Consider the following 27,348-nt stretch of genomic DNA (forward strand, 5'->3'; position numbering starts at 1 on the left):
TTTAGGATGAAACTCCAGAACCTCTCAGGGCTGGGAACTGGGGAACCCATGTCCTGCTTGTGCTGGAAATTGTGAATCCCAGGTCCTTCCAGGGTTGGGAATTAGGGACAGGAACCCAAAGCTGTCAGCACTGGGAATGGGGGACACCAAACTCTTGTTAGGGATGGAAACTGGAAATGGGAATCCCAAAGACTGCTGGAGATGGTAACTGGGGATGTCAAAGCCTCCCAGCACTGGGAATTGGGAACCCCAAAACCTGTTGGGGCTGGAAATTTGGAATAGGGAGCCCAAAACCACTTGGGGCTGGAAATTGGTGCTGAGGACCCCAAATCCTGCCAGTGCTGGAAACTCCACAGCCTGCTGGAGATGGAGATCCTAGAGCCTGCTGGGGCTAGAAACTGGGACCCCAAGTCCTGCCAGTGGGGGAGATGTTGGAGCCCAAAGCATTCCAGTGTCAGTGATTAGGGATGAGGGAGGGCTCCAAAGCCTGGAAACACTGGCAGTTGGGAACCCCAAATCCCGGCAGTGCTGGGAACTGGGGATGGGGACCCCCAAATCATTGCAGTGTCAGTAACTTGGAGTGGGAATCCCCAAATCATTGCAGTGTCAGTAACGTGGGATGGGGACCCCCAAATCATTGCAGTGTCAGTAACTTGGCATGGGGACCCCCAAATCATTGCAGTGTCAGTAACTTGGGATTGGGAGCCCCCAAATCATTGCAGTGTCAGTAACTTGGGATGGGAACCCCCAAATCACTCTGATGTCAATAACTTGGGATTGGGACTCCCCAAATCATTGCAGTGTCAGTAATTTGGGATGGGGACCACCCAAAATCCGCCGGGCCGAGGTCACTCCACGCGTCCCCTCAACTCGCCGCGCACGCGCAGCTGTGGCTGGGCGTGGTCTCCGTAGCGCCCCGCCTATTTTCGTGACGTCACGGGGAGGTGGAAGCTGCCTCAGGTGAGCGGCCGGGCCGCGTCTTAAAGGGCCCGCGCGGGAAAATTGGTGTGGGGAACAAGACATAGGGGGGGATTTGGGGGGCAGCGGGTCCGGGGAGGGGACAGGGGCTGGGACCCCCCTCCTAAATGCTGTGGGGGCACCGGGGGCAGCTGGGGGCAGCACAGAACCTGCGGGGGTGGCAGGCACCCCTCGGGGGAGTGCAGGGACTCCGTGTGGGCTGTGAGGGACACCCTGGGAGGGTGGAGGGACACTGAGGGGGACAGGGACCCCAGAATGGGGCTGTGAGGGACACCCTGAGGGGATAAAGGGACACTGAGGGGGGCAGGGACCCTGTATGGGGTGTGAGGGACGCCCTGGGAGGGGGGAGGGACACTGAGGGGGAGAGGGACCCCAGAGTGGGACACAGGAACCGGAGAGGGACAGGGAACCCATGGGAAGTCGGCGGGACCCTGTAGGGAGTGCAGGGACCCCAGAGAGGGGTCAGGGACCCCATGGGAGAGTACAGGGACTCCATAGGGAGGGCACAGACCCCATGGAGGGGGGGGCAGGCACCCCACAGGGGCGTGTCAGGGACCCCGTGGGTGGTTTTGGGGCCCCCATGGGAGGATGCTGGGACACGGGGGGTGTTTTAGGCACCCGATGGAGGATTTAGGGGCCCTGGGGAGGATGCCTGGACCCTGGGGTGGGCTCAAAAGGAGCCCCCAAAGCTGCGGATGCAGTGACCCCATGGGGGAAGGGGGGCTCTTGGCCGTCCCCCAGGTTTGGGGGCCCATGGCAGAGCAGGACTGGGCGCTGGAGCCGGGCTGGCTCCTGTCCCCCGCCGGCCGCCCCTACCTGGACTCCATCCTGCACAAGAACCAGCGGAGAGTGTTCGGTGCGTGCCCCCCCTGCGCCCCCCAGCCGAGCTCTCAGCCCCCCCAGAATGACCCCGAGCCCCTCCCCAGGTCTGCTGGAGCGCCCGGCGCTGCCGCCTGCGCTGGCTGTCCCCACGGTCACCTACAAACTCTTCCTGGCGGGCAGGAGCGGCGTCGGCAAGACAGCGCTGGTGGCCTGGCTGGGGGGGACCCCCGCGCCCCCCGCCCACCACGAGACCCTGGGTACGGCCGGGGGGGACCCGGGGGTGACAGTCCCGCTGTCCCCGCAGGGATCGAGGCCACAACGAGACCCTGTGTATGGCCCGGTGGGGTCTCGGGGGTGACAGTCCCGCTGTCCCTGCAGGGATCGAGGCCACAACGAGACCCTGTGTATGGCCCGGTGGGGTCTCGGGGGTGACAGTCCCGCTGTCCCCGCAGGCATCGAGGCCACAACGGGACCCTGTGTATGGCCCGGTGGGGTCTCGGGGGTGACAGTCCCGCTGTCCCCGCAGGCATCGAGGCCACCACGGGACCCTGTGTATGGCCCGGTGGGGTCTCGGGGGTGACAGTCCCGCTGTCCCCGCAGGCATCGAGGCCACCACGGGACCCTGTGTATGGCCCGGGATGTCCCGGGGGTGACAGTCCCGCTGTCCCCGCAGGCATCGAGGCCACCACGCTGTTCTGGCCGGCCAAGCCCCGCGGCAGCGGCCGCCCCGTCCTGTTCCAGCTGCACCTCTGGGACTGCGGGGACGGAGCGCTCAGGAAGTTCGAGCACCTGCTGCCCGTGAGCGGGGGACGCGTTTTGGCGTGGGGGACGCGTTTTGGGGCGGGGGACACCGCCAGGACCCCCGGTGAGCGGTGTCCCCGTGCCCAGGCCTGTAAGGAGGAGGCGGACGCCGCCCTGTTCCTGTTCTCCTTCACGGACCGCGCGTCCTTCGAGGAGCTGCCGGCGCTCATGGGCCGCGTGCTGGGCCCCGGGGACCGTCACCTCGTCAGGGTGGTCGTGGGCACCAAGTATCTTTTTGCGGGGGTCCCCAAAAGTTACCCCATGGCGGGGGGATTGCACCTCCGGGGCTCTCAGCGCTTGGCATGGCAGGGGCTGAGAATGGCACACCGGTGGATTCCTGACTCCTGCTGATTTTCACAGGGTTTTGGGGTTTTTCTAAGTGTTCCTTACCCCCCCCCCCCCCGCCCCAAAATGGGTTCGCACCCCCAGATTTCTCAGCATTTGGTATCTCAGCAGGCTGAGAATGTGCACAAATGGTTACACTGATGGGTTCACGGCTCCTGCTTATTTTTAGGGGGTTTTGCCACTCTAAAGGAGATTTTTGGGGTGTTGGTGTCTCCTTTGACCCTATATCTCCCCACCCAGTCAGGTTTGCACCCCGATTTCAAACCACTCAATCCCTTGTTAGGGTGAGAACATGCAATACTCATTACACCAATGTGCCCTCAACTCCCATTGATTTTTTAGGGGGTTTCTTTGGGTCACAATCCCCACTTATTTTCACGGGGTTTTGGGGGGATTTTCTGGGTCTTCCTTGACCCCGTGTTCCCCCCCCAGTCAGGTTTGCACCCCCAGAATTCTCAGCACTTGTTAGCAGGCTGAGAACATGCAGCCCTTCATTGCACCAATGGATTCACAATCCCCATTTCTCTTTAGGTGGTTTTGGGGGGGTTTTTCAGGGTGTTGATGTCTCCTTGACCCCTCATAATCAGGTTTGCACCCCCAGATTTCAAACCACTCAGTCCCTGGGCAGGCAGAGAACACTCCCACCTGGTTACACCCACGGGCTCACAACTCCCCATGAATCTCGGGTGCTTCTGGGGGGATTTTCCGGGGCGTTGCTGTTTCCCTTGACCCTGTGTCCCCTCCCCACCCCAGATTCGACCTGGCCCCGCACGCGGCTGTGACAGAAGGGGACGTGCGGGCCTTCGAGGGCTCGCAGGGGCTGCGGGTGCTGCGGGCGGGGGGCACCGCGGGGGCCGGCGGGGCGCGGGCGGGGCTGGCCCGGGTCGGCCCCGTCCTGGACGCCCTGGTGGAGGAGCTCTGGCGGCGCGACCAAGTGACCGCCGGGGTCACCCCGGGGGACACGGGGGACACCCCCACCTGAACTCCCTCTTGGGAAGGGTTTGGGGAGTGGGAGGGGTAAAAAAGGTGCCTTTTTGCTAAAATCAGTGATTTTCTATGAAAAACATCATGGGTGGCCTGGCTTGTCCGTTTTGGGGGGTGGGGAGTTTGGGGGGATTTGGGGTGCTGCGGTAATGAAAATTTGGGGGTACTGGGGGGTGTGGGGTGCAATGGGATCATCAGGAGGTGGGTGCTGCAGGATTTGGGTGCTGAAGATCCTGGGAGATTTGAATTTCAGTGGGATCATGGAATGGGGGTACTTGCAGGATTTGGGGTGCTGCACTTACTGGGAGATGTGGGGTGCACTGGGATCCTGGGGATGGGGGTGCTTGCAGTATTTGGGGTGCTGCAGATCCTGGGGGATTTTAATTTCAATGGGATCATGGAATGGGGGTGCTTGCAGGATTTGGGGTGCTGCAGGTGCTGGGGGATGTGGGGTGCACTGGGATCATGGAATGGGGTGCTGGGCCTATTGGCAGATTTGGGGTGTTGTGGATCCTGGGGCTTTTGGGCTCCGTGGGTATTAGGGGATGTGGCTGCAGAGGGATTATGGGAACAGGGGTGCAGGATTTAGAGTGCTGTGGGATTTGAGTTGTTTTGGGGTACTGGGGGATTTGTGGCACTAGAGGTGAAGGGATTGGGGCGCTGTGGGATTTGGGGTGCTATGGAAAATGCAGGATTTGGGATGCTGCAGGATCATGGGGACAGGGCTGCTGAGGGATTTGAGGTGCTGGAATTGAGGGGATTAGGGCACTATGGGATTTGGGGTGCAACAGATGATCCAGAGTTTGGGGTGCTGTGGGATTTGGGGTGCCGTGGGTGATGGGATTTAGGGTGCTGTGGGATTTAGGGTGCTATGGGTGGTGGGATTTGGGGTGCCGATGGGATTTAGGGTGCTGTGGGATTTGGGGTGCCGTGGGTGATGGGATTTGGGGTGCTGTGGGGTTTGGGGTGCTGCAGGTCCATGAGGACGGTGGTGTTGAGGATCTGGGGCCCGGGCAGCCCCCCCAGACCGGTCCCCCCCAAACCCCCCAGTATCGAACTGGTGGGCGGGGGGCGTGGCCGGTAGTAACCGCGTGGCCCCGCCCCCTGCATCCATTGGCTGCCGCCCCTCCGCCCTTCCCACGCCGATTCATGAATGAAAGGGGAGGGGGCGGAAGGGGGGGCGCGTTCACCCCTTCGGGGCCGGGCGCGGGGGTCCCCGCGGGGCTGCGGGACCCCCGAACCCCCTCCGGGGCCGTGCCCCACCTTGGGGGGGGCTCCCACAGCCCCCTCCCCTCCACCCGGCCGCGTCCTTCCCTGGGGCGGGCGCCCTCCCAGTGCCGTACTGGTGCGTACTGGGAGCGGCTCCTGCGCCTTTAAGAGCGGGCGTGGCCGGTGACGTCAGCAGGGCATGAATGAACAGGAGCGGGCGCGCGGCCCCGCACCCCACACCCCCCGCACTCCCCGCGGGGCCGCCGCTCGTGGGGCGCGCCCGGGACCCCCCAAAACCGCCCCGCCATGGCCGGCACCCTCCCGGCCCTCACCCTCACCCTCCTCCTCCTCACCGCCCTCAGCCCCCTGGCCGCCGAGGAAGGTGAGTCCCCCCCACTTTTTTTTGGGGCGGGGGAGCACCCCGAAACTCCTTTATTGCGGGCACCCCCAAGGGTGGGGTGGTTTTGGGGTAAATTCGGGTGGTCTGGGGGGAGCTGAGGAGTCGGGGAGCGCTCTGAGGGTAAAGGGGGATGTGGGTTCCCCCTTCCCCCCGCACAGTTTGGGGTGCGGTGGGGAGTCTGCAGGTGCCGGAGCACCTTTGGGGCAGGGGGGGAAGGTTAAAATTAGGGGAAAAGTTGAAATGAGGGCGGAGAAGTTTAAATTAAAAGGAGAAAAGTTAAATTAAGGAGCAAAAGTTAAAGTAAGGGGGGGGGGAGTTAAAAAGGTGTATGGGGAGATAAAAATACGGGGGGGGGGCAGCTAAAATTGGGGGACAACTAAAATAGAGGAAAAAGAATTTTAAATGGGGAGAAAAAAGTTAAAATGAGGAAAAACCCAAGAGTTTGGGGCAACTTTGCCCATGCCGAGCGTCCAACTGACGCACCGGGGCCAGGTCCTGCCGGGAGCCCCCAAAGGAGACTGGCCCAGGGGTGAAGGTGGGGGGGATTAAAAAATAAACCCCCCAAAAGGGGAATATCACCTTAAAATGGAGCGTTTCCCATGGGTGGTGCAGGGTCGGGTAGGATCCGGCCAGAGAGCTGGAAAACAATGTCAGGAAAATCCCAAAAAATTGCTGGGAAAAAACAAGCAGCGTCTCGGCCTCCACCTCGCAACCCTTCCCCCAGTGATTTAGGGGCTTAGTTTGGCAGGATTTGGCAAAAGAAAAGGGGGAAAATCACTTTTTTGTGTATACCTGGAATTTTTTTAGGACTGAGTTTCTATAAACTCTGCCTGACGGCTTTAATTCGTCATTTTTTGAGGCTAAAGTGGAAGAATCCAGCCCCAAATGCAAATAAATCAGAGGCTGGGATCAAAAATACTCCCTGAAAACTAAAAATGGGGTAAAAACCCCTAAAATGAGGATTTTTGGAAGTACTGGGGGGACAGCAGAGGGGATGATCCCGTGGCAGCTGTGGGATTTGAGGTGTGTTCCCAAAGTGCTGTTTCCCAGGAGGGAATACTGGGATTTGAGGTTTTAAAAGTGCGTGGGGGGAAAGGGAAAGTGGTGGGAGAGTGGTGGGATTTGGGGATTTTGAGGGGATTGGTTCCCCTCTGTGAGATCCAGTGGGATTTGGGGACGAGGTGGGGACAAGGTTAAAGAGGAGAGAATGGAGCAGAATTTGGACTGGGATGGGATCAATTTTGGGATTATGATTGGGGTTCAGATTGAGATTGAGGAGGAGATGAGGTTGGGATGAGGATGGGATTCATTTTGGGATTGGGATTCTCGTTAAGCTTGAGACAGGGATGGCATTGGGATGGGGACAGGAATGGGAGCGGAGGGGATGGGATTGGGATTCTCGTTAAGGTTGAGACAGGGATGGCATTGGGATGGGGACAGGAATGGGAGCGGAGGGGATGGAATTGGGGTTCACTTTGGGAAGGGAATTCGGATTCAGGCAAAGGTTGGGATGGGGTTAGGGCAGGGCAGGGGACAGAGATAAGGATGCAGCCGGAATGGGACTGGGAATGGGACGGGGATGCTGCTCCGGAGCGCGGGGGCGGCGCTGAGGGTGGCGATGGAGTTGGTGGCCACATCAGGTGGCACTGGGGGTTGGGGCGGCCGTGGCCGGGTGACGAAGGCGACGGAGAATTTGATGATGATGGCGATGGCGGTGGTGGGTACAGGTGACTCCCGGGACGTGGCTGCGGCCCCGGCGCTGTCCCGGGAGCTCCCGGCGCTGCTGCGCCCCTGGAGCAACCCCGGCCCCGGGACTGTCCCCAGAGCCACCCCCGGGGGCACTGGCGGGGAACCCCCGCCCGCTCCGGCCCTGGCTCCGGCAGCTTTCCGCTCTCCGGAGGCTCGCGGGGGGGATTTCCAGCCTCAGGAAAACCGGGATATCCGCCCCGGCATCCTTCCTGACCCCGGGCACGGCGCGGGGGGGACGCTGCAGCCACCCGCGTCCCCCCCAGGCAGGTTCTGGGGTCCCCCCCAGGCAGGTTTTGGGGTCCCCCCCAGACCTGACCCTCCCGGCACCCGCCGCGAGCCCGTCCGTGCTCAGCCGTGGGAGCTGGGGGGGCACATCCGTCCCGGAATGGCCCCGTCCCGCCGGACCCATCTCGCCGCTGAACCCGGGCGTCCGGGCACATTCCTGGGGGGTGATTCACCGGGGGGCCCCGCTCCCTCCCCGGCCTCCTCTTCCTCCTCTTCCTCTCCCGGCGCTGGATCCGGCCGCCGCCCTCGGCGTGCCAGGGCAGGTCCCGCCGGGCCCCGCGGCTTCCCCGCCTCTGGGGGCGGCCCCCGGGGGGCTTCTTCCAGCGGAATCTGCCGGGAACGGGGGGATCCGTGGGTCCAGGGGACACCTCTGGGGCCTGGGACTGTTTGGACGTCCTGGGGACATCCATGACTCTTGGGGACCTGGGGACATCCATGACTCTGTGGAAATGGGGTGGATCCGTGGGTCCTGGGGGAATCCAGGGGTCTTGAGGACATCCACGGAACCTCCTGGCATCTGTGGGTTCCAGGGATGTCTGTGAGTGCCCAGGACATCCAGGGATCCTGGTGGGATGTCAGTGGGTCCTGGTGGCATCCACAGGTCCCAGGGATATCCACAGGTCCCTGGGATCCACAGATGTCCCCAAAATTCATGGATCTCCTGGGCACCTGCACCCAGGACATCGATAAATTTGGGGACATCTGTGGATCCCAGGAGTGTTTGCACATCCTGGGGACTTCCATGGGGTTGTCCATGGGTCCCGGGGGATGGACATCCAAGGGCCAGAGGGGTGTATTGGTGGCACCTGCAGGTCCTGGTGGCATCTGCTGACATCCCTGTCCTCTCTCCTCTCCCACAGTGGTGCTGCTGGACTTTGCCAAGGCACATGGGGAGCTGGGCTGGCTCACCCATCCCTATGGAAAAGGGGTGAGCACCCATGGATCTGACATCTGGCCCCGCAGGCCAGCACCCGGATGGGGAATGGGGACAGCCATGGGGGAGCTCCACAGGGATGGGACAAGGACATCTTTGGGGACCTTCACAGGAATGGGGATGAGGGCATCTATGGGGGTGGCAAATGGGGACCTCCATGGGAATAGAGACATCCATGGGGATGGGCCTGGGGGCATTCATGGGAATGGGGACAGGAGCATCTGTAGAGAGGGACCTCCACAGGAACATCCCTCAGTCATGAGGATCTCCATGGGCATAGGAACAGGGACACCCATGGGGTTGGAGACTTCTGCTGGAATTGGGCTGCGGCCCTCCATGGGACCAGGAACACCCATGGGTATGGACATGGGGACACCCACGGGGTTGGACACCTCTGGATGTGTCTGGGGACCTCCATGGGGATGGGGACAGGGGGAATGAGATGAGGACAAACCCATCCCTGAGGACAGTGCCTCAGTTCCCCTCCATAGCCCCATTTCTGTCTCCGGGGACAGTGGGACCAGCTGCAGAACGTCCTCAACGACTCCCTGATCTACATGTACTCCGTGTGCAACGTCCTGGAGGGCGAGCAGGAGAACTGGCTCCGCACCAACTGGATCTACCGCGGCGTGGCCCAGCGCATCTTCATCGAGCTGCAGTTCACCGTGCGCGACTGCAACAGCTTCCCCACGGCCGGCGGCGGCTCCTGCAAGGAGACCTTCAACCTCTACTACGCCGAGTCCGACGTGGATTACGGCACCAACTTCCAGAAGCGCCAGTTCAGGAAGATCGACACCATCGCTCCGGACGAGATCACCGTGCAGGAGGATTTCGCCGCCCGCAACGTGAAGCTCAACGTGGAGGTGCGCTCGGTGGGGCCGCTCCACAGGAAGGGTTTCTACCTGGCCTTCCAGGACCTGGGCGCCTGCGTGGCGCTGCTCTCCGTGCGCGTGTACTACAAGCGGTGCCCGGCTGTGGTGCGGGGCATGGCGCACTTCCCGGAGACCGTGGCCGGTGCTGACTCACAGACCTTGGCCGAGGTGCGGGGCTCGTGCGTGGCCGAGGCCGTGGCCGAGCAGGCGCCGGCCCTGCACTGCAACGCCGACGGCGAGTGGCTCGTGCCCATCGGGGAGTGCCTGTGCCGGGCCGGCTTCCAGAGCCTGGGAGACACCTGCCAAGGTATGGACTGGGCTAAACCGAGGGGGTGTCTGAGGATGGGCCAGCTTGGTGCGTGCCTGGGGTGGGATGGGAGGGAACAGGAGTGGGGGTTTGGCCCCAAAATTCCCAATCCTCAGCCTTGAGTGGATTGTGGAAGGGTTTAGCTGAGAGAGGGGTGGGGTGTCACTATAGGACATGAAAGAACACAAGTGCACACCGCTGATTTCAAGGTGAAGAAAAAAGGGAAGTTTATTTTCTGACTCTAACATTTATAGTTTTCTAAGAGTGCCAGTGGATTGGAGGGTGACAGTGCCACCTCTCCAATGACACTGGACAGACTAAAAGTCTATCAACTTTCTCTTCTTTTATAAAAGAATGAAAAACAATGAGTTATTTACAGAAAGCGTGTGAGAAAGTTCACTACAAGAATGTCAACATTAGAAGGCTTAGAAAATCTTAAAAAACTAAAGCGACAGGTGGGGCAGTGATTGCAAAAATGAGGTGAAACACCTGAAAAATTCCTGATTCAGAGTTGGAGAAACGAGGTTTCGGCTCCAAAATTCCCAGCCCTGGATCCTCATTTTTCAGCATCACCACTGTAGAGAAAACTCAGACAGATGAAGGGTGGGCTGGGGGGATCCCAGTAGTAATAATAAAGTAAAATAAAGTAGCAATATTTTACAGTAGCAATACAAAGCATTGTTAAATTGCTACTTTAAAGTAGCAATACAAAGTAGCAAAAAAAAAAAAAAGTAGCAGCTGCAAAATAAGATTAAATACCCTAAAATTCCTCATTTGAAGTGGAGAAATTAGATGTTGGACCCAAAATTCCCCATCCTGGATCATTCCCCTGCAGCATCACTAATGCAGTGAGTGCAGCAGGGCTCAGCCAGGAGGGGGGTGTTTTTGGGGGGGCTCCCCAATAATAAAGAAGCTGCAAAATGAGCCAAACTCCCCTAAACTCCTCTCTGGGTGCTTGGGGGGTGCTTCCCCCCACCTGCCAGTTGCTGATCCCATGGATGGGGAGCAGGATTTGGGATCTCACCGGTGTCTCTTTGTGTGTCGTCCCCCCCAGCTTGTCCCCCTGGCACCTTCAAGGCCGCGGTGTCCTCGGGGGGCTGCCAGCCCTGTCCCCCCCACACTCTGCCCTCCCCGGCCGCTGCTGCTGCCTGCCCGTGTGAGGATGGATTTTTCCGGGCCCCTGAGGACCCCCCGGAGCATCCCTGCACCCGTAAGTCACCTCCGGAGGGGGAACACTGTGTTGTCACCTCACTGAGGTGACACAGAACCGCCCTGTCCCCTGACCCTGCCCTATGTCCCCTGTAGGTCCCCCCTCGCCCCCACAGGCTGTCACAGCCCTGGGGTTGGGGGCCGCGGTGCAGCTGCGCTGGGCCCCCCCGGCCGACCCCGGTGGCCGCAAGGATGTCACCTACAGCGTCACCTGCGAGCAGTGCTGGCCCGAGAGCGGCGAGTGCCGGCCCTGCGACGGGGGGGTCCGGTTCTCACAGCCCCCCCAGGGGCTCACGGGGACAGAGGTCACTGTCACCGACCTGGAGCCACACGTCAACTACACCTTCACCGTGGAGGCCCGCAACGGGGTGTCCCCCTCCAGCCACCAGCGCAGCGTGGCCAGCGCCACCATCAGCGTCAACCAGACAGGTGAGGGGACACCAGCAGCTCCCACACCTTCCCTCCGTGGTGGGGACACATCTGTGGTGTCTCTGTCCCCCATGGGAACACCTCAGTGATGTCACTTTGTGTCCCACGGCAGAGCCCCCCCGGGTGACATCAGTGAGCCTGGATGGACGGACGGCCACCAGCCTGGTCCTGTCCTGGACGGTGCCACTGCGGCAGCAGAGTCGGGTCTGGAAGTACGAGGTCACCTACAGCAAGAAGGTGACAGCCTGATACCTCCATCCGTGTCACCTCCATCCGTGTCACCTCCATCCGTGTCGCCTCCATCCTTGCCCCCACTTGTGTCAGCTCTGTCGATGCAATCTCCATCCATGTCATCCCTCCATCCTTGCCCTGAGCCACATCAGCCCCCCATCCACGCCACCTCCATCCTTGTCCCTATCCCTGTCACCTCCATCCCTGCTCCATCCACGTCACCTCCCCATCCACGTCACCTCCCCATCCACGTCACCTCCCCATCCACATCACCTCTGTCCTTGCCTCCATCCATGTCCCTCCCATGTTCATCCCTCTATCCATGTCACCTCCATCCCTGCCCCATCCATGTCACATCCCCACATCACCTCATCTTTGCCCCACCCGTGCCACCCCTCCCTGCGTGTCACCCTAATGTCACCCTGCCGTGTCCCCAGGTGGATGAGAACAGCTACTCTGTGCTGCGCTGCGAGGGCACCTCTGTCACCCTGCCCAAGCTGTCCCCAGGCACCGCCTACGTGGTTCGGGTCCAGGCTCTCACCGCCGATGGCCACGGGGCCTTCAGCCCTCAGCACGAGTTCGAGACCCTGCCCGAGGGTGAGGAGGGGCTGGGGGGTGTCAGGAGTGCGGGGTGGGGGCTCCAGGGGGTGTCAGGAGTGCAGGGTGGGGGCTCCAGGGGGTGTCAGGAGTGCGGGGTGGGGGCTCCAGGGGGTGTCAGGAGTGCGGGGTGGGGGCTCCAGGGGGTGTCAGGAGTGCGGGGTGGGTGCTCCAGGGAGTGCAGGGTTCACCTGGATGGTCCCCGCAGGTTCCGAGGCCATGGCATCAGCCACCGTCATCGCTGGCAGCATCGCCGGCGTCGTCTTTGTCGTCTTCCTCTTGGTCACTCTCCTCTTCATCCTCCGGCGGTAAGGGGAAAAACCCTCCCCAAAACCCCCAAAATGTTGTTGTTCCACCACCAAATATGGGCAAGGGATGATCTTTTGGGACAAAATGCTGCTTTTCCACAGGAAGAGGCGGTCACGGCCACGCCAATCTGCCGAGGACGTCTACTTCTCCAAGTCAGGTGAGCCATGGGACAGTGGGGACAACAGGGATGGGCAGGGGGTGACAGGGGTGCTGACCCCCTCCTTGACACTTCCAGACCAGCTGAAGCCCCTCAAGACCTACGTTGACCCCCACACTTACGAAGACCCCAACCAAGCCATGCTCAAGTTCACCACCGAGATCCCTCCTTCCTTCATCACCCGCCAGAAGGTCATCGGTGCCGGTGCGTGGCTTTGTCCCCCCAGAGACACCCCAAAATCACAGTGGGACAAGGGGGCTAAAGGTGCCCACATTTTTTGGACCAGGTGAATTTGGGGAGGTGTATAAGGGCACCCTGAAGCGCGGCAGGAAGGAGGTGCCAGTGGCCATCAAGACGTTGAAGGTGGGGTACACGGAGAAGCAGCGCGTGGACTTCCTGAGCGAGGCCACCATCATGGGACAGTTCTGCCACCACAACATCATCCGCCTCGAGGGCGTTGTCTCCAAGTGTGAGTGTCCTCTATGTCCTGTCCCCACAAAAAAAACACCCCAATTTCCCAGCAAAACACCCCAAAAAAAGCCATATAAAAATAGGGTGTTTTGAGCAACGGTGCAAAGGGGAATTTGGGGGACTTGGCTCTTTTTGGGGGATGAGGTTGGGGATTTTTCTGGGGAGGGAATTCAGGTTAATTTGTGAGGTTTTTATGGGGAGCTTCAGGGATTTTTGGAGGAGTTGGGGGAGTTATTTTGGGGTTTTGGTGTTGGGGTTTATTGGGGTCTGTAAGGGGGTTGAAACTTAATTGTTGTTTTGGGAATGTTTAGTGGAGGTGACTTTTTGGGGAGTTGGGGGTCTGGAGTTTTTGGGGAGAATTGGTAGGGTTTGGGTTTTGGGGGGTGGTGGGGTTTTTTTTGTAATTTTTGAGGGGTTGGGGTTGTTTTGGGGGATTGAGTTTTTTTGAGGGGCATTGGGCATTTGGGGGTTTAAGGATTTTGGGAGGGCTTGTGGGAGGTTTAGAGATTTTAAGGTGGTGACATTTTTGGGGGCTTGGAGGGATATTTGTTGGTGTTTTTACCTATTTTGGGGTCTTTCTTTTGTACAGACAAGCCCTTCATGATCATCACGGAGTACATGGAGAACGGGGCACTGGATAAATTCTTGAGGGTAGGTGACACGCGGTGGCAACAATCACGGGGTGGTGGAACCTCCAACATCCACCAAAGGAGGTGGAACAACAGATGGATTCCAGGCTGAATTCTCCCCTTTTCCCAGGAAAAAGAAGGTGAATTTGGCATCATCCAGCTGGTGGGGATGTTGAGGGGCATCGCTGCTGGCATGAAGTACTTGGCCAACATGAATTATGTCCATCGGGACCTGGCTGCCAGGAACATCCTGGTGAACAGCAACCTGGTGTGCAAAGTGTCCGATTTTGGGCTCTCAAGGGTGCTGGAGGATGACCCTGAAGCCACCTACACCACCAGCGTGAGTGTCACTGCAGCAGGGTGGTGGCTAGGGAGGGGTGGCTGGCTGGCCATGGAAGGGTGGCCAAGGTGAGGGGGTGGTTGGTTGTGGTGATGGTTGGTTGTCGGTGGTGGTTGTCCAAGGTGGGTGATTGTCCATCATGGTGCCATGTTGGGGTGGCTGTCCAAGGTGGGTGATTGTCCATCATGGTGGCCATGTTGGGGTGGTTGAACAAGGTGGGTGATTGTCCATCATGGTGCCATGTTGGGGTGGTTGAACAAGGTGAGGGGGTTTAGTGGGGGTGCGGGGCTGACCCCAATGTCGCTGTAGGGCGGGAAGATCCCGATCCGTTGGACAGCACCCGAAGCCATCTCCTACCGCAAGTTCACCTCTGCCAGCGATGTCTGGAGCTATGGCATCGTCATGTGGGAAGTGATGTCCTATGGAGAGCGGCCCTACTGGGAGCTCTCCAACCATGAGGTGAGTGCCCACCCTCCACCACCACCACCAGCATTTTGGGAGACATTCAAGGCCAGGACAAGGCTGGGATCAACCTGGGACAGTGGAAGGTGTCCCTGCCCAGGACAGGGGCTGCAATGAGATGAACTTTAAAGTCCTTCCAACCCAAACCATTCTGGGATTCTGTGAATGAACACCTGTTTTGGGGGGACCATCCCTGACCCTCCTCCTCCTCCTCCTCGTAGGTGATGAAGGCCATCAACGAGGGCTTCCGCCTCCCGGCGCCGCTGGACTGTCCCTCAGCCATCTACCAGCTGATGATGCAGTGCTGGCAGCAGGAGCGCAGCCGGCGCCCCAAATTCCCCGACATCGTCAGCATCCTCGACAAACTCATCCGCGCCCCCGACTCCCTCAAGGCACTGGCAGATTTCGACCCTCGGTGAGTGCAGGGAGCGCCAGGATGGGGTGGGGGGCAAGAAGAGGGAGGGGAGCAGTTGCCCACAGCAGCAGTGGCTGCCCCTGGACCCCCGGCAGTGTCCAAGGCCAGGCTTGGAAACTCCTGGGGTACTGGAAAGTGTCCGTGCCCATGGCAGGGGTGGAATGGGGTGGGCTTTAAGGTCCCTCCCAACCAAATCAGTCTGGGATTCTCTGATTCTTGCATGTCTTTGTGTTTTCTATCATTTTTTGCATAATTTTGTTTTCATCTTTGCGTTTTGTGCATCATTTTTTGTACTCTCATGGTGCTGATTTGGGTTGAGTTTTGCATCTCTGCACTCTCTCATTGCTTCTGGCATCTCCATTTCTGCATCATTTTTTGGTATTGCCCCATTTTCACATTTCCACTTTTTGCAGCATTTCATTTTCTGCATCACAATTTCATCATCTCATTTTTGCATTTATGTTTTGGCATCTTCCCATTTCTGCATTGTTTTTCCATCCTTCCATTTTCATATAATTTTTCACATCCTTCCATTTCTGCATCGTTGTTTTAACCTCCTACTTTCACCTCACTTTTTGCACCATTTCATTTCTGCACTATTTTTGCATCCTTCCAGTTTTCGGCATTATTTTTTCCTTTTTCCATTTCCACTGAATTTCTCATCTTCCCATTTTCACATTATTTTTTGCATCTTTTCAACTCGTGTTATTTTTCCATCCTTCCACTTTTGCATCTCTATTTGCCACCCTTTCATTCCTGCATCATTTTTGCACCTTTCCGTTCTTGCATAATTTTTTGCATTGTTTAATTTCTGCAATATTTTTGTGTCCTCACCTTTCTGTGTCATTCTTTGCACCTTGTCATTTTCACATTGTTTTTTGAACCTTCCATTTTCACATTATTTTTTTGCACCCCTCCATTCCTGCATCATTTTTTGCATCATTTCCTTTCTGCATCGCTTTCACGCCCTTCTGTTTTCACATCGTTTTTCCAGCCTTGCATTTCTGCGCCACTTTTTTTGCATTTTTCTATTTTTGCCTCATTTTCCCGCAGGGTGTCCATCCGGCTGCCCAGCACCAGCGGCTCCGAGGGCGTCCCGTTCCGCTCAGTCCCGGAGTGGCTGGAGTCCATCCGCATGCCCCAGTACACCGAGACCTTCATGGCCTCGGGCTACAGCACCATCGAGAAGGTCCTGCAGATGACCAGCGAGTGAGTGCTGTCCCCGTGCTGTCCCCTTGACCCTGCCAGGCTGTCCCTAGGATGTGTCCCCACGCTGTCCCCATCCCCTCCCCTCCAAGTCCCAAGGGACGGGGATGTGCTGGGAACGGAAACCACTTCTGTGGCCTTGGTGGCCTGAGGGATGGGATAAAATTAGATGTTCCTTGGCTGGAGAGGCCAGGATGAGCTGTATCTGTCCATCTGTCCCTTGAGATGAGCTGTGTCCATCCATTCCTTAGGATGAGCCACGTCAGTCTGTCCATCCCCCGGGATGAGCCATGTCCATCCCTCCATCCCCCGGGATGAGCCATGTCCATCCCTCCATCCCCCGGGATGAGCCATGTCCATCCCTCCATCCCCCGGGATGAGCCATGTCCATCCCTCCATCCCCCAGGATGAGCTATATCCATCCATCCTTCCATCCCCTGGGATGATCCGTGTCCATCCATCCCCTGGGATAAGCCATGTCCATCCATCCCTCAGGATGAGCCATGTCCATCCATCCACCATCCCCCGGGATGAACCATGTCCATCCATCCCTCCATCCCCTGGGATAAGCCATGTCCGTCTATCCATCCATCCATCCATCTATCCATCCATCCATCCATCCATGTCCACTCTGATGAGCTGTGTCCACCCCCTCATCCATGTCCATCCATCCATCCATGTCCATCCATCCATCCCTTGGGATGAGCCGTGTCCATCCATCCATTCATGTCCATCCATCCATCCCTTGGGATGAGCTGTGTCCACCCCCTCATCCATGTCCATCCATCCATCCATGTCCATCCATCCATCCCTTGGGATGAGCCGTGTCCATCCATCCATTCATGTCCATCCATCCATCCATGTCCATCCATCCATCCATTGGGATGAGCTGTATCCATCCATCCATCCATGTCCATCCATCCATGTCCATCCATCGGGATGAGCCGTGTCCACCCCCCATCCATCCCCCGCCCCAAGGACGCTGCTCCTGGGTCCCCCCAATCCCGGGCTGTGGCCATGGTGGCCCCAGCCCCTCCAGCCCCATTCCCCCATTCCTGACTCCGTGTTCTCCCGTTCCCTTTCCCAGGGACATCAAGCGGATCGGGGTGCGGCTGCCGGGCCACCAGAAGCGCATTGCCTACAGCCTGCTGGGGCTGCAGGAGCAGGCAGGGGCTGGGGGGGCCCCGGGCTGACCCCACACCCCCAGAACTCCACATCAACCCCCCCTCCTCCCCGAGGGGTTTATTTATTATTTCTGTAATTATTAAGGGGTTTTTTATAGTGTTATTGATATTGTCCCCGCGCCTGGGGATGAAATGGGTGCTGCCCCTTCCCTTCCCCCTAAAAAATTGGAATTTCAAGCTTTTTTGGAACTGGGGGAGGGATTTTTCTTCTTATTTTTCCCCCACATTTCAAGAAAAAAGGGCTCAGTCCCAAAACTGATTTATTTTTGCTTTTTTTCTCCCTATTTATTCCTCTCCCACCAGGTTTTTGGGTGTATTTTTTGCCCTTTATTGCTGATCTACCAGTGTTGCCTTGTATTTTTTAACCTAATTTATTCTATTTTTGTATATTTATTGCGAAGAATTAAAGGTCGTGTCAGGTTTGGGAGAGAAAAAAGGGGGAAATTTTAAAAACCCAGCTCGGATGCTTCCCCCCCCCCCCCCCCCCTTTTTTTCATAGATTTATGGGGATTTTTGTGGGGTTTTGAATAAAAACATGTGCTTTTTTTCTAGAATATTCTAGAATATTGTGTTTTCACACTGGTTCACAGAGATTGAGGGAATTTGGGGGACAAAGAAAGGGGGTTTCCCCTAGATTTTAGGGGTTTTAAGGGCATTTAAAGGATTGTAAGAGGGTTTTTTTAAGGTGTTTTAAGGATTTTTAAAGGTTTTGGGGGCATTAAGGGGGAGTTAAGTAGGTTTAAAGTTTTGGGGGTTTTTAGGCATTTTAAAAATTTTAAGGAGTTATCAGGGTTTGTAAGGGGGGTTGGGGGCTTTAAAGGGGTTTTAAGTTATTTTTTAGGGAGGCTTAATGTTTTTTAAGGGGTTTATTTAGGGATTTTTTGGAGGGTTAAGGGGGTTTTAAAAGTGAGAGGTTTTAGATGTTTTAATGGGGGTTTAAATGGGTTTTAATGGGGGTTAAAGAGGATTTTTAAGGGGGTTTAAATGAGTTAAAGAGGGTTTTTAAAGGCGTTTACAGTTTTTAGGGGGTTATCAGGGATTTTAAGGGGTTTCACAGGGCTCCGGGAGCATTTCCCATCCGGGGCCCCTTTCCCCAGCAAAACCCAGGAGGAATTTGGCCTTTTCATCCCCCGCCGCTCCCCCGAAGCCAAAGCCCGGCCGCGCCGGCTGCCCGGAGCCTGCAAATGACTGGGTAGGAAAACGCCGGAAAAAGGGGTTTGACATTTTTTTTCTGCCCCAAACCATAATAAGGGACGGGTGGGAGGTGAGGGCGGACCAACATCGCGCTGCGAAAGCCGCGGGTTTGGGGGATTTTCACCCCGTTTGGGGGCACTTTGGCCCGTGGATGTCACGAGTCCGTCGGGCTCAGCCCCGGCGCCGGCCGCGATCGCGGCTCAAAGTCCGGCGGCGCCCGGGAGGGGCCGGATCGGGAGGGGCCGGATCGGGAGGGACACCCCGGGCTGGGCCCGGATCGGGGGGGACACCCCGGGCTGGCCCTGGCACTCCCCGGTCGCCTGTGTGCCAGGGCGGGGCCGGGCAAGGAGAAACTGGGAAACTGAGGCACGGGGACAGCGGGGCTTTTGGGGTGACGGGCAGGGCTGGGGGTGCTGCTCGCTGACCACCCCCGGGCGATCGGGGGGCTGCGGACCCCACCCCTGCTCCCCTCGCTCCTCCCGTGGGTGCCGCAGCCCAGCCCCGCTCCCAGCGCCCAGCCCGGAGCCCAGCCCAGCTCCTGCCCCACTTTTGGGGTGTCTCCCTGGCGCTGACCCCGCTTCACCCGTCCTGCGCCGGGCCCGGGCATGCCCGCCCTGCCCAACCTGCCCCGCCACACCTAATTAACCCCCCAGGCTTAATTACGGCTTCGTTAGCGCCCGATGCGCCGCCCAAACCCGCTGTGCCCCCGTCCAGGGGCACCGAAGAGCTGGGGGGACTCGGCCCCCCATTCCCCCCGGATTTTGGGGTCACTAAACACCCACCCCCTGATTAATTGCACTAATTAAAATGAGGATAATTATGTGATGATAATTTTAGAAGGGGGGCACAGGAGGTGTCACAGAGACTGGAGCACTTCGCTGCATGTCCTGGGCAGTTTTGGGGTGATTTGGGCGGTTTTAAGCGTTGTTGTTGGGTTTGGGAGGGGGTGACCCCCCCAAAAGAAGCCGGCAGGGCTGGAGGAAGAGGAGGAGGAAGCACTGATGGGTTGATAGTTTAATGCACAACTGACGCCCCCAGCCCAGACCCCCCACACCGCCGGGGGGGTCAGGACTCCCCCTCTTTTCATGGGGGACGCCTGTGGGGAGGGGTCCCCTGTGGTCCCAAAACGTCATCACTTGGGGTTGGCCAGGTCCTCGATGGCTCTCCGCAGCTGGAAGGGAACAGAGGGGGTGGGATGAGGGCTCTCCCCCCACTTTCCCCTCTCCTTTCACCCCCTTCTCCCCTCATTCCTCCCCCCTTTCTTTTCCCCCTTTCTTTTCCCCCTTTCTTTTCCCCCTTTCTTTTCCCCCTTTCTTTTCCCCCTTTCTTTTCCCCCTTTCTTTTCCCCCTTTCTTTTCCCCCTTTCTTTTCCCCCTTTCTTTTCCCCCTTTCTTTTCCCCCTTTCTTTTCCCCCTTTCTTTTCCCCCTTTCTTTTCCCCCTTTCTTTTCCCCCTTTCTTTTCCCCCTTTCTTTTCCCCCTTTTCACCTCTGCCCTGCTCACGGCTCCCACCAGCTCCCCAGAGCGGGTGACAAAGACTCGCTGCAGCTTCAGCAGCTGGAAGAGGTGATAGGCCTGGGAAAGGGACAACAGGGACATGTGGGGACAAAGCCACCCTTGCTGTGTCCCCTCAGTGTGATACAGACCTGGGGGGGCTCCCAGGACATGTTTCACACCCCCAGACCTGGTGCAGGGAGGTCCATGGAGAGAACTGGAGCATGATGGGCTCGATGGTGCAGTCGTCCCCAAGTGTCCCCACGGTGGCCAGCTTGAGGAAGGTGACATATTAATTTTAGGGTGGAAAAGCAGCTTTTTTGGTGTGGTAGGGTGCCCCCACCCCATTTACCTTCTCCCCTTGGGGGGCCTGAGGGTGCTTGTGGCTCTGGAGGAAGGTGACCAGCTGGGACCTGCTGACGGTGCCCACCAGAGTGGGGGACCCTGGAGAGAGGGGACAGTATGGGGACAGTGTGGGAGTACCAGGGGGACACCAAGGGAACAGTATGGGAATAACAGGGGGAGGTACTGGGGACACTAAGGGGACATCTCATGGGGACAAGCAGGGTGATGGTATGGGGACAGTATGGGACTATTGAGGGAACACCCCACGGGGACACCATGGAGACAGAATGGGAATATTGAGGGAATAGCATGGGGACAGCATAGACAGAGTAGAGGGACACCATGGGGATGGTATGGGAATGGCACGGGGACACCGTGGGAATACTGAGGTGGCACCATGGCAATATTGAGGGTACAACATGTGGACACCAATGGGAACAGGACAGCCTGGGAATAACAAAGGACACTGTAAGAGCAGTATGGGGACACTGCAGGGACATCCCATAGGGACAGCATGGGCAAGGCATGGAGATGGCAGGGAAATATCAAGTGGGCACTGGGGTGGACACCATGGGAACAGTAGGACTAGACACAGAAAGGCCACCACAGGGCCAGGGACTCGCTGGCCACCCCCCATGGTGACAGTGGCCCCCCCAGGTCCCACATCCCACCTGTGCTCTCCACCACGGGGTACTCAGCGTCAGCAGAGGCGTCCAAGGCCACCAGCACCTCCTGGAACCCGTCCCCCTTGGCCAAGGCCACCACCTGGCGCTCCATGAACTCCTCCACCACCACTCTGTAGGAGCTGGCGAGCACAAAACCCCCCAAATTTCCATCGTTTCCTGGAGAATGCCCCCAAAACGTGGGGTTTGGGGCGGGGGCTTACGCGATGTGCCGGCTGCGGATGGGGGGCAGGTAGGGCAGCTTCTTGACGATGATGCCGGCGTCGTAGAAGGACGGTTGGTTCTTCTGGCTGATGGCATTGGCCACCAGCACGGCCAGCACGGTGGGCAGCAGGTGGCCCAGGTGCCCGGTGGCCTCACACACCAGCAGGGCCGTGGACACCGCGTGGGTCACCGAGCCCGCGAACGCGGCTGCGCCTGGCGGGGAGCGGGGTCAGGGGATGGGGGTGAGTGTCCTCTGCCCGTGGGGGTGTCCTCTGCCCGTGGGGGTGTCCTCTGCCCGTGGGGGTGTCCCCTGCCCGTGGGGGTGTCTCCCCCACCTCCAGACTCACCAGCCAGGGCATAGCCAGCAGGAATAATGGACCGTGGGGGTCCTTCTGAATGGAGCCCCCGTGGGAAGAGCAGGGCCACCACCTCCCCTGTCAGGCGCCCAATGGCTGCTCCTAAAATTGGGGGAGGAGGGAAGGTAGGGAGACCCCAGGAGGCCCCCCCCCAGACTGGTGGAGGTAGAGTGACCACCCTCCTGCAGCTGTCCCAGAGCTGGATGCCTCCTCTGTACCCCTGTCCAGGGCTGGGCACCCCCCAGTATCCCACTCCAAGGGCTGAATGAACCCCCTGCACTGCTCCCCTGGGCTGGCTGTCCCTCCCATGTCCCCCTCAGCCTGGCTGTCCCTCCCATGTGCCCCCCCAGCCTGGCTGCCCCCATCATGTCCCCCCCCAGCCTGGCTGTCCCTCCCATGTCCTCCCAGCCCCCGACTCACCATAGATGAAGATGGGCATGAAGTACCCGGCTGGCAGGGGCAGGGTGGTGGCCAGGATCAGCATCCAGAACTGGGGGGACACAGGGGGTCACCTCATGGGGACACCATGCTGGGGGGCTCACCTGGGGACTGGGGAGCCATGGTTACCTTCATGAGCAGGAAGAAGGTCAAGGTGCCGTAGATGGTGGCAGAGGGGTGGTCCCACTCCTGCCAGAGCTCCCCAGGCTTGGCCACGCCCGAGGCGTTGGCAGCCAGCACGCCCCACGTGCGGTTGTCAAAGAGGGAGATGAGATATTGCTTCATGGTGAGCTGGACAGATGGACAGGTGGACACCCTGAGCCCCGACTGGGAGGTTTTAGAGTCCCCAGGGAGCCCCAAGTGCCCCCCACTCACCCTGGAGGCCATGAACTGCCCCAGCCCGGGCGGGAAGGTGATGGAGGCGAGGAGCAGCACGGCCAGCACTGTGTACACGGGTTTGCTGCAGGGGGACACAGGGGTGGGTGCATGGGGACGGACAGACAGACATAGGGGAGGGACCCAGGGACACCCAGGGTGGATGGGGTTAGTGAGCAGGGTGCATGGGGGGACATTGGGGCACCCAGGGTCGGAGGGGGGACAGATGGATGCACAGGGTGGACACATGGCCACCCAGGGTGGATGGAGGGCATATAGGGACACTTGGGGTGCAGGGAGGGGACACAGGGACACCCAGGGTGTATGGGAAGGACACAGGGACACCCAGGGTGGATGTGGGGGACACAGGGACACCCAGGGTCCATGGGTGCAGGGACAGAGGGACACCCAAGGTATATGGGAAGGACACAGGGACACCCAGGGTGTACAGGTGGAGGGACAGAAGGACACCCAGGGTATATGGGAAGGACACAGGGACACGCAGAGCCTGCACGGCACGGACACACGGACACAGCGGGTGCAGGGTGCAGACAGACAGATGGACGGATGCCCAGTACAGACTCGGTGGCCAAGAGCTTGGCCGTCAGCCGGTTCCTCTTGACAGCCACCATCATCCAGCGCTGGCAGAAGAGATAAGCACAGGCCACGATCCCACAGATGGTCCTGTGAGGAGAGGGCAGGTAGGGCACAGGCAGAGCACAGAGAGCACCCCAAAACCGGACCCTCCGTACCCCAAAATCAGAAAAAAGAAGGTCTCCAGGAGGTCAAAGGGGAAATCAATCTTGAGGTCACTCTTAAAAACAGCGGCGATGGTTTCTGGGAGGGGGGACAGGAATGAGGGTGTGGGTTTGGGGTGAGCACCCCAAAAATGTCCCGGGAGAGGGTAAAGGGGAAGAGGGGGCACATTCTGCCCGCCCTGCCTTGCCTTGCTCGCTGTTGAACACGGCCAGGAGCCGAAACATGAAGGCGCCGCAGGTGGCAGCAAAGAAGCCGCGCCAGTAATCCCGCACGGCAAAGTGCGGGGACATCACCTCGATGCTGAAAAGCACCCCTGGAAAAACGGGGAAAGGGATCAGGGCGAGGTTTAGGGGGGCCCAGGGTGGGATTAGGGGGGGTCCTCACCGCTGATGGGCGCCCCAAAGACTGTGGCCACCCCGACGGCTTGAGCAGCCACCAGCATCTCGTGCTGCTTGAACTTGTTCTGTAAGGTGGGGGGGGGTTAGGCACAACCCCAACTTTTTGGGGGCAAAATCAAATCCCTCCGTTCATTTTTTGGGCGGTGCCACCCCCACCTCGTATTCCCTCGTGACCGTGGTCCTCATCTTGCCCAGATAAGCTGCGGCCATGGCGGAGAGGTGGACATAGGGACCCTGAGGGGACACAGTGCTGAGCGGCCCCCCCACCCCGGCACCAGCTGAAACCGCCGGGGATTTTGGGGGTCAGAAGGGGCTCCCTCACCACTTTGCCAAGGAAAACGGTGCTGCCGCACGTCAGGGTGCAGGTCAGCCCCACCACCTTGGCTCCGAAGTTCTGGATGGCCAGGTAGTCCTCCAGCACCACGCCCATCAGGATGGTCTTCAGCTCCGGGATGCCGGAGCCTGGGGGTGGGTGGCGGGAGGGGGGAGGGCAGGATCCAAATTTTAGGGGTCCCCCATTACCAAGGGTGCGTTTTAGGGAGTCAGGGAGGTCGGGGTGCAGCCGGCTCACCTCCGGAGTGCGGGGTGATGCTCTGGGAGAAGCCGGTGGAGAAGGCGGCCAGTGCCGTGGGGAACAGGGTCCACGAGAGGTACTTGAGCACCACGATGTCCCCGATCTCTCGGTACAGCCACGTGTGGGCTGGAGGAGAGGTGTCGGGAGGGGAGCTGCACCCCCCTAAAGACCCCCCCCGTATACTCGGTGAGCCCCCAAAAGCCCCCGGGGCGCCCCTCGTTTACCCGCGTGGAGCCTGGTGGTGATGATGTCCATGGCAAAGCTGATGGTGGCCATGAGCACCCCCAGGATGAAGAGGAAGTACCAATCCTCCCCGACGCGGAACAGCTGCCGCTTCACCCACTCCAAGCACCCTGCGAGGGGGGAAACAGGGTGCTGACCCCCCAAAAACCCCCGCCCCCAGAATCCCCCTTTTTGGGTGGAGGTCTCACCTCGGACCCTTCTCCGGGTGGTGGGGCAGGGTCTCCAAATGTGCTCCGACACCAGCACCCTCTCCACCTCCTCCTCCTCCTCCTCCTCCTTCTCCCCCCGCAGCCCCCTGGGGACAGGGCGCTCCATCCCGGGGACGCTTCAGGTGGACCGCACCCCCTTTTTTGTAGCACCCCTGACCCGTCCTCCCGCCTCGGCCTCCGCTGCCCGACTGAGTTTGCAAACGAGCTCATTAAAAACGACCTTGACGAATCCGACGGACCCGCTCGGGCCGGAGCGAGCCGGGTTTCCTCCCCCCTCCGCCACCCTCCAGCTCCCAGTCCCAACGTACATCCCGCGGCGGGGAGGATTTAATAAGTATTTTAATTAATTATCATGATTATTCCTTAATAATAGGCATCGCATTCCATGGCGTTGAGCTGGGGGGGGAACGGAGAGGGGAAAAATTTCCACCGTCTCCGGCGCAAGACCTAAATTTAGCCGGTTTTACGAGAGGTCTGGCAGGCGGCCGGGAGCCTTAACGAGGCTTTAAAAAGCTCGTCAAGTCGAAATATCCCGAAATAACCGATCCGGCGTCGCCTTCGCCGGGAGGAGAGCGAGGAAGGGGGTTCCGCTCATCCCCCCGGCGGGAGCTGGGGGTCGCAGGCGGGGGCAAGCGGCGGCTGAAGGTGAAATCCTCGCCCGCCGGCACCATGGAGCTTTTCGGGAGCTTCGTCCGGCCCCACGGGGAGACCTTGGGGTTCCCAGGTGAGTTTGGGGCACACCCGGGGAGGCATTTGGGGTGGGATCCCTCGGCAAGCCGTGGCTGTGACCCCCCCAAACCCTGCCCAGCAGCTCGCCCCGGTAACACGGGCGTGGTGAAGACCCTGGGGAACACCTATCAATTCACGGTGGACGTCAGCGACTTCGCGCCCGAGGACATCATCGTCACCACCTCCAACAACCAGATCGAGGTACACGCCGAGAAGGTGGGTGCTCCCTCCCTTCCCTGCTCACCCCCAAAGCGGGGGACCCCAAAATCCTCACTGGGGGTGTGGGGACCGCCCAGCTCCCATCCAATTTCCAAACAGCTGCGACCACAACCCCAGGGGGGTTTAATTCACCGTTAATTAATAATGGGGAATAATGAGTCCCAATTCTGCTTGCACCCCAAAATCGCCTCTTTTCACCCATTTATTTCTCCCAGTTGGCCACGGATGGCACCGTCATGAACACCTTCACCCACAAGTGCCAGCTGCCTGAAGATGTGGACCCCACGTCCGTGTCGTCCTCGCTGGGGGACAATGGGATGTTGACCATCCGGGCTCAGCGCCGCCCGGCCAAACACTCCGAGCACGTCCAGCAAACCTTCCGGACTGAGATCAAGATCTGAGGGGTCGGGGGGCTCCTTTCCCCCCTCTCCTTTCCCTCCCTCGCTAATTAAATTGGTGGTTTGGGAAGGAAGTGGGATGTGGGGAAGGGAATGGGAAGGCTCCCTCCAGAGTGGGGTCAGACCTGTGCTGAACGCATCCCATCACCCAGCGGAGAAATTCCGGAGGGGAGTCCCAGCTCCGGCAATTTTTAGCTGGCGCGTGTTGAGGGGGGAGATCCAGCGTGCCAAGAGTCCTGCCGGGAGCCAGGTTCCCTTCCCAACCCTCTGCCAGAGCTTGTCTTTGTATATAGAGCTTGGGATAAATTATTGAGAACGTCCGACTGCCGCCTTCTCCATTTTTTGACGTTTCCCTGATGCTTTACCCTCAAAAAGGGGCGCGGGTTCAGACCCGAGGGGTGTCTCGGTAAGGGATATTCTGCCATCCCCACAAAAACCCGCACCAGGAGCCGCTCGGGCGCCCGCTGCCCTGTTTATTTCCAGCCCGGGGTGACTCATTTCTTCCCTGAAGCTCTATTTCAGAGCCATTCCCTCAGCTGTCCGGCTGCCGACCCACCTGGAAGGGCACCAAACCCTCCTCCTCCTCCTCCTCCCCTCGCCCACCCTCGCCCACCGTCCCCCAGCACCCTGGGGATGCCCCAAAGCCGGGATGCCGGCCCCAAAGCCAAGAGCTCGTTCTGGGGGAGGAAGGGCCTGGCTGTCCCTGTGTCCCTGTGTGTACCCACAACAGCGAGGCGCCCGCTGGGGCAGCAGCGCCTGTTTATGGCTACACAGCCCGGCTCGTGTTGCTGCTCCGCCCGTGACTGCCTCCAGCAGCCTGGCAGCGGCCCAGGCACGGCGCCCAGGGCAATCCCCCTGCGGCAGAAAGGGCTGAAAGCGATGATGGCCGAGGTGGTGAAGGCTCGGGGAGCCGGGGAGGGCAGCACCCGTCGGGCCCCGGGCAGGGGACGCGGCTGCTGCGGCCCGGAGCCAGCCCGGGGCCCAGCGGCGGTCGCTGGTTGCCATCTAGCGGCCCTGGCCCAGGGAGGTGCGGGGAAAGGAGGAGGGAAATGGGAAAACCGCCCTATTTCTGCCTTATTTCTGCCCGAATGGCTTTGGGACAGGGGAGATGAGCAGAGGGCGGAGGGCAGGCTCAGGCCGGCCCCAAACACAGCCCACAGCAGCTCGTTCGTGGCAGGAAAGCTGGGGAGAAAAGCAGTTTGTTGGGACGTGTTTAAACTCTTTATCAACGATCTGGACAAGGGGATCGAGGGTACCCTTGTAGCCCATACAAAATTTTTTCACTTATTTATACATTTTAAGCAAACAAATAAATTAATGTTCATTGGTTCTAGGTCACATAATTCTCTTAATTAATTAGCATGCTGTCCTCTATTGGTTATTGATTTCTATTGTGCTTTTATCATC

At 59.1% G+C, this 27,348-nt stretch overlaps 4 protein-coding genes across 7 annotated transcripts; 3 read left to right on the plus strand and 1 right to left on the minus strand.

The window, feature by feature from the left end:
• The first annotated feature begins 925 nt into the window (after nt 1–925).
• Nucleotides 926–4,015, plus strand: CPLANE2 (ciliogenesis and planar polarity effector complex subunit 2). Of its 3 annotated transcripts, XM_071449188.1 has the most exons (6): nt 926–960; nt 1,697–1,834; nt 1,905–2,057; nt 2,474–2,598; nt 2,689–2,828; nt 3,700–4,015. In XM_071449188.1, the coding sequence occupies exons 2-6, from the start codon at nt 1,732–1,734 to the stop codon at nt 3,926–3,928; spliced, it is 750 nt and encodes a 249-aa protein (XP_071305289.1). In that variant the 5' UTR covers nt 926–960; nt 1,697–1,731; the 3' UTR covers nt 3,929–4,015. The 3 variants fall into 3 exon arrangements, with proteins under 3 accessions (XP_071305289.1, XP_071305288.1, XP_071305286.1); XM_071449185.1 differs by lacking the exon at nt 926–960 and having other exon boundaries at nt 1,160–1,834; XM_071449187.1 differs by lacking the exons at nt 926–960; nt 1,905–2,057 and having other exon boundaries at nt 1,158–1,834.
• A 119-nt stretch (nt 4,016–4,134) lies between these two features.
• On the plus strand, nt 4,135–17,879 carry EPHA2 (EPH receptor A2). The gene is made up of 17 exons (XM_071449175.1): nt 4,135–5,521; nt 8,434–8,501; nt 9,023–9,686; nt 10,741–10,896; nt 10,992–11,324; nt 11,437–11,561; nt 11,993–12,152; nt 12,361–12,460; nt 12,563–12,618; nt 12,697–12,822; nt 12,905–13,087; nt 13,679–13,740; nt 13,849–14,058; nt 14,368–14,517; nt 14,742–14,935; nt 15,989–16,144; nt 17,229–17,879. Exons 1-17 carry the CDS (start codon nt 5,446–5,448, stop codon nt 17,332–17,334), a joined length of 2,925 nt encoding a protein of 974 aa, XP_071305276.1. The 5' UTR covers nt 4,135–5,445; the 3' UTR covers nt 17,335–17,879.
• Nucleotides 17,880–19,585: 1,706 nt separating this feature from the next.
• On the minus strand, nt 19,586–24,760 carry CLCNKA (chloride voltage-gated channel Ka). The gene is made up of 19 exons (XM_071448830.1): nt 24,575–24,760; nt 24,368–24,496; nt 24,141–24,269; nt 23,892–24,031; nt 23,726–23,803; nt 23,556–23,634; nt 23,359–23,484; nt 23,165–23,249; nt 22,995–23,096; nt 22,413–22,497; nt 22,167–22,328; nt 22,020–22,089; nt 21,591–21,701; nt 21,243–21,456; nt 21,028–21,161; nt 20,364–20,455; nt 20,202–20,285; nt 20,006–20,092; nt 19,586–19,690 (listed from the first exon to the last, which is right to left on the minus strand). Exons 1-19 carry the CDS (start codon nt 24,699–24,701, stop codon nt 19,652–19,654), a joined length of 2,073 nt encoding a protein of 690 aa, XP_071304931.1. The 5' UTR covers nt 24,702–24,760; the 3' UTR covers nt 19,586–19,651.
• Nucleotides 24,761–24,899: 139 nt separating this feature from the next.
• Nucleotides 24,900–26,261, plus strand: HSPB7 (heat shock protein family B (small) member 7). Of its 2 annotated transcripts, none has more exons than XM_071448832.1 (3): nt 24,900–25,319; nt 25,404–25,540; nt 25,759–26,261. In XM_071448832.1, exons 1-3 carry the CDS (start codon nt 25,265–25,267, stop codon nt 25,942–25,944), a joined length of 378 nt encoding a protein of 125 aa, XP_071304933.1. In that variant the 5' UTR covers nt 24,900–25,264; the 3' UTR covers nt 25,945–26,261. The 2 variants fall into 2 exon arrangements, with proteins under 2 accessions (XP_071304933.1, XP_071304934.1); XM_071448833.1 differs by having other exon boundaries at nt 24,909–25,319; nt 25,407–25,540.
• The last annotated feature ends 1,087 nt before the right edge of the window (nt 26,262–27,348 follow it).

This window comes from Agelaius tricolor, unplaced genomic scaffold, assembly GCF_023055355.1.
Source record: "Agelaius tricolor isolate 1412-34295 unplaced genomic scaffold, bAgeTri1.0.p SCAF_28, whole genome shotgun sequence".
NCBI lineage: Eukaryota > Metazoa > Chordata > Aves > Passeriformes > Icteridae > Agelaius > Agelaius tricolor.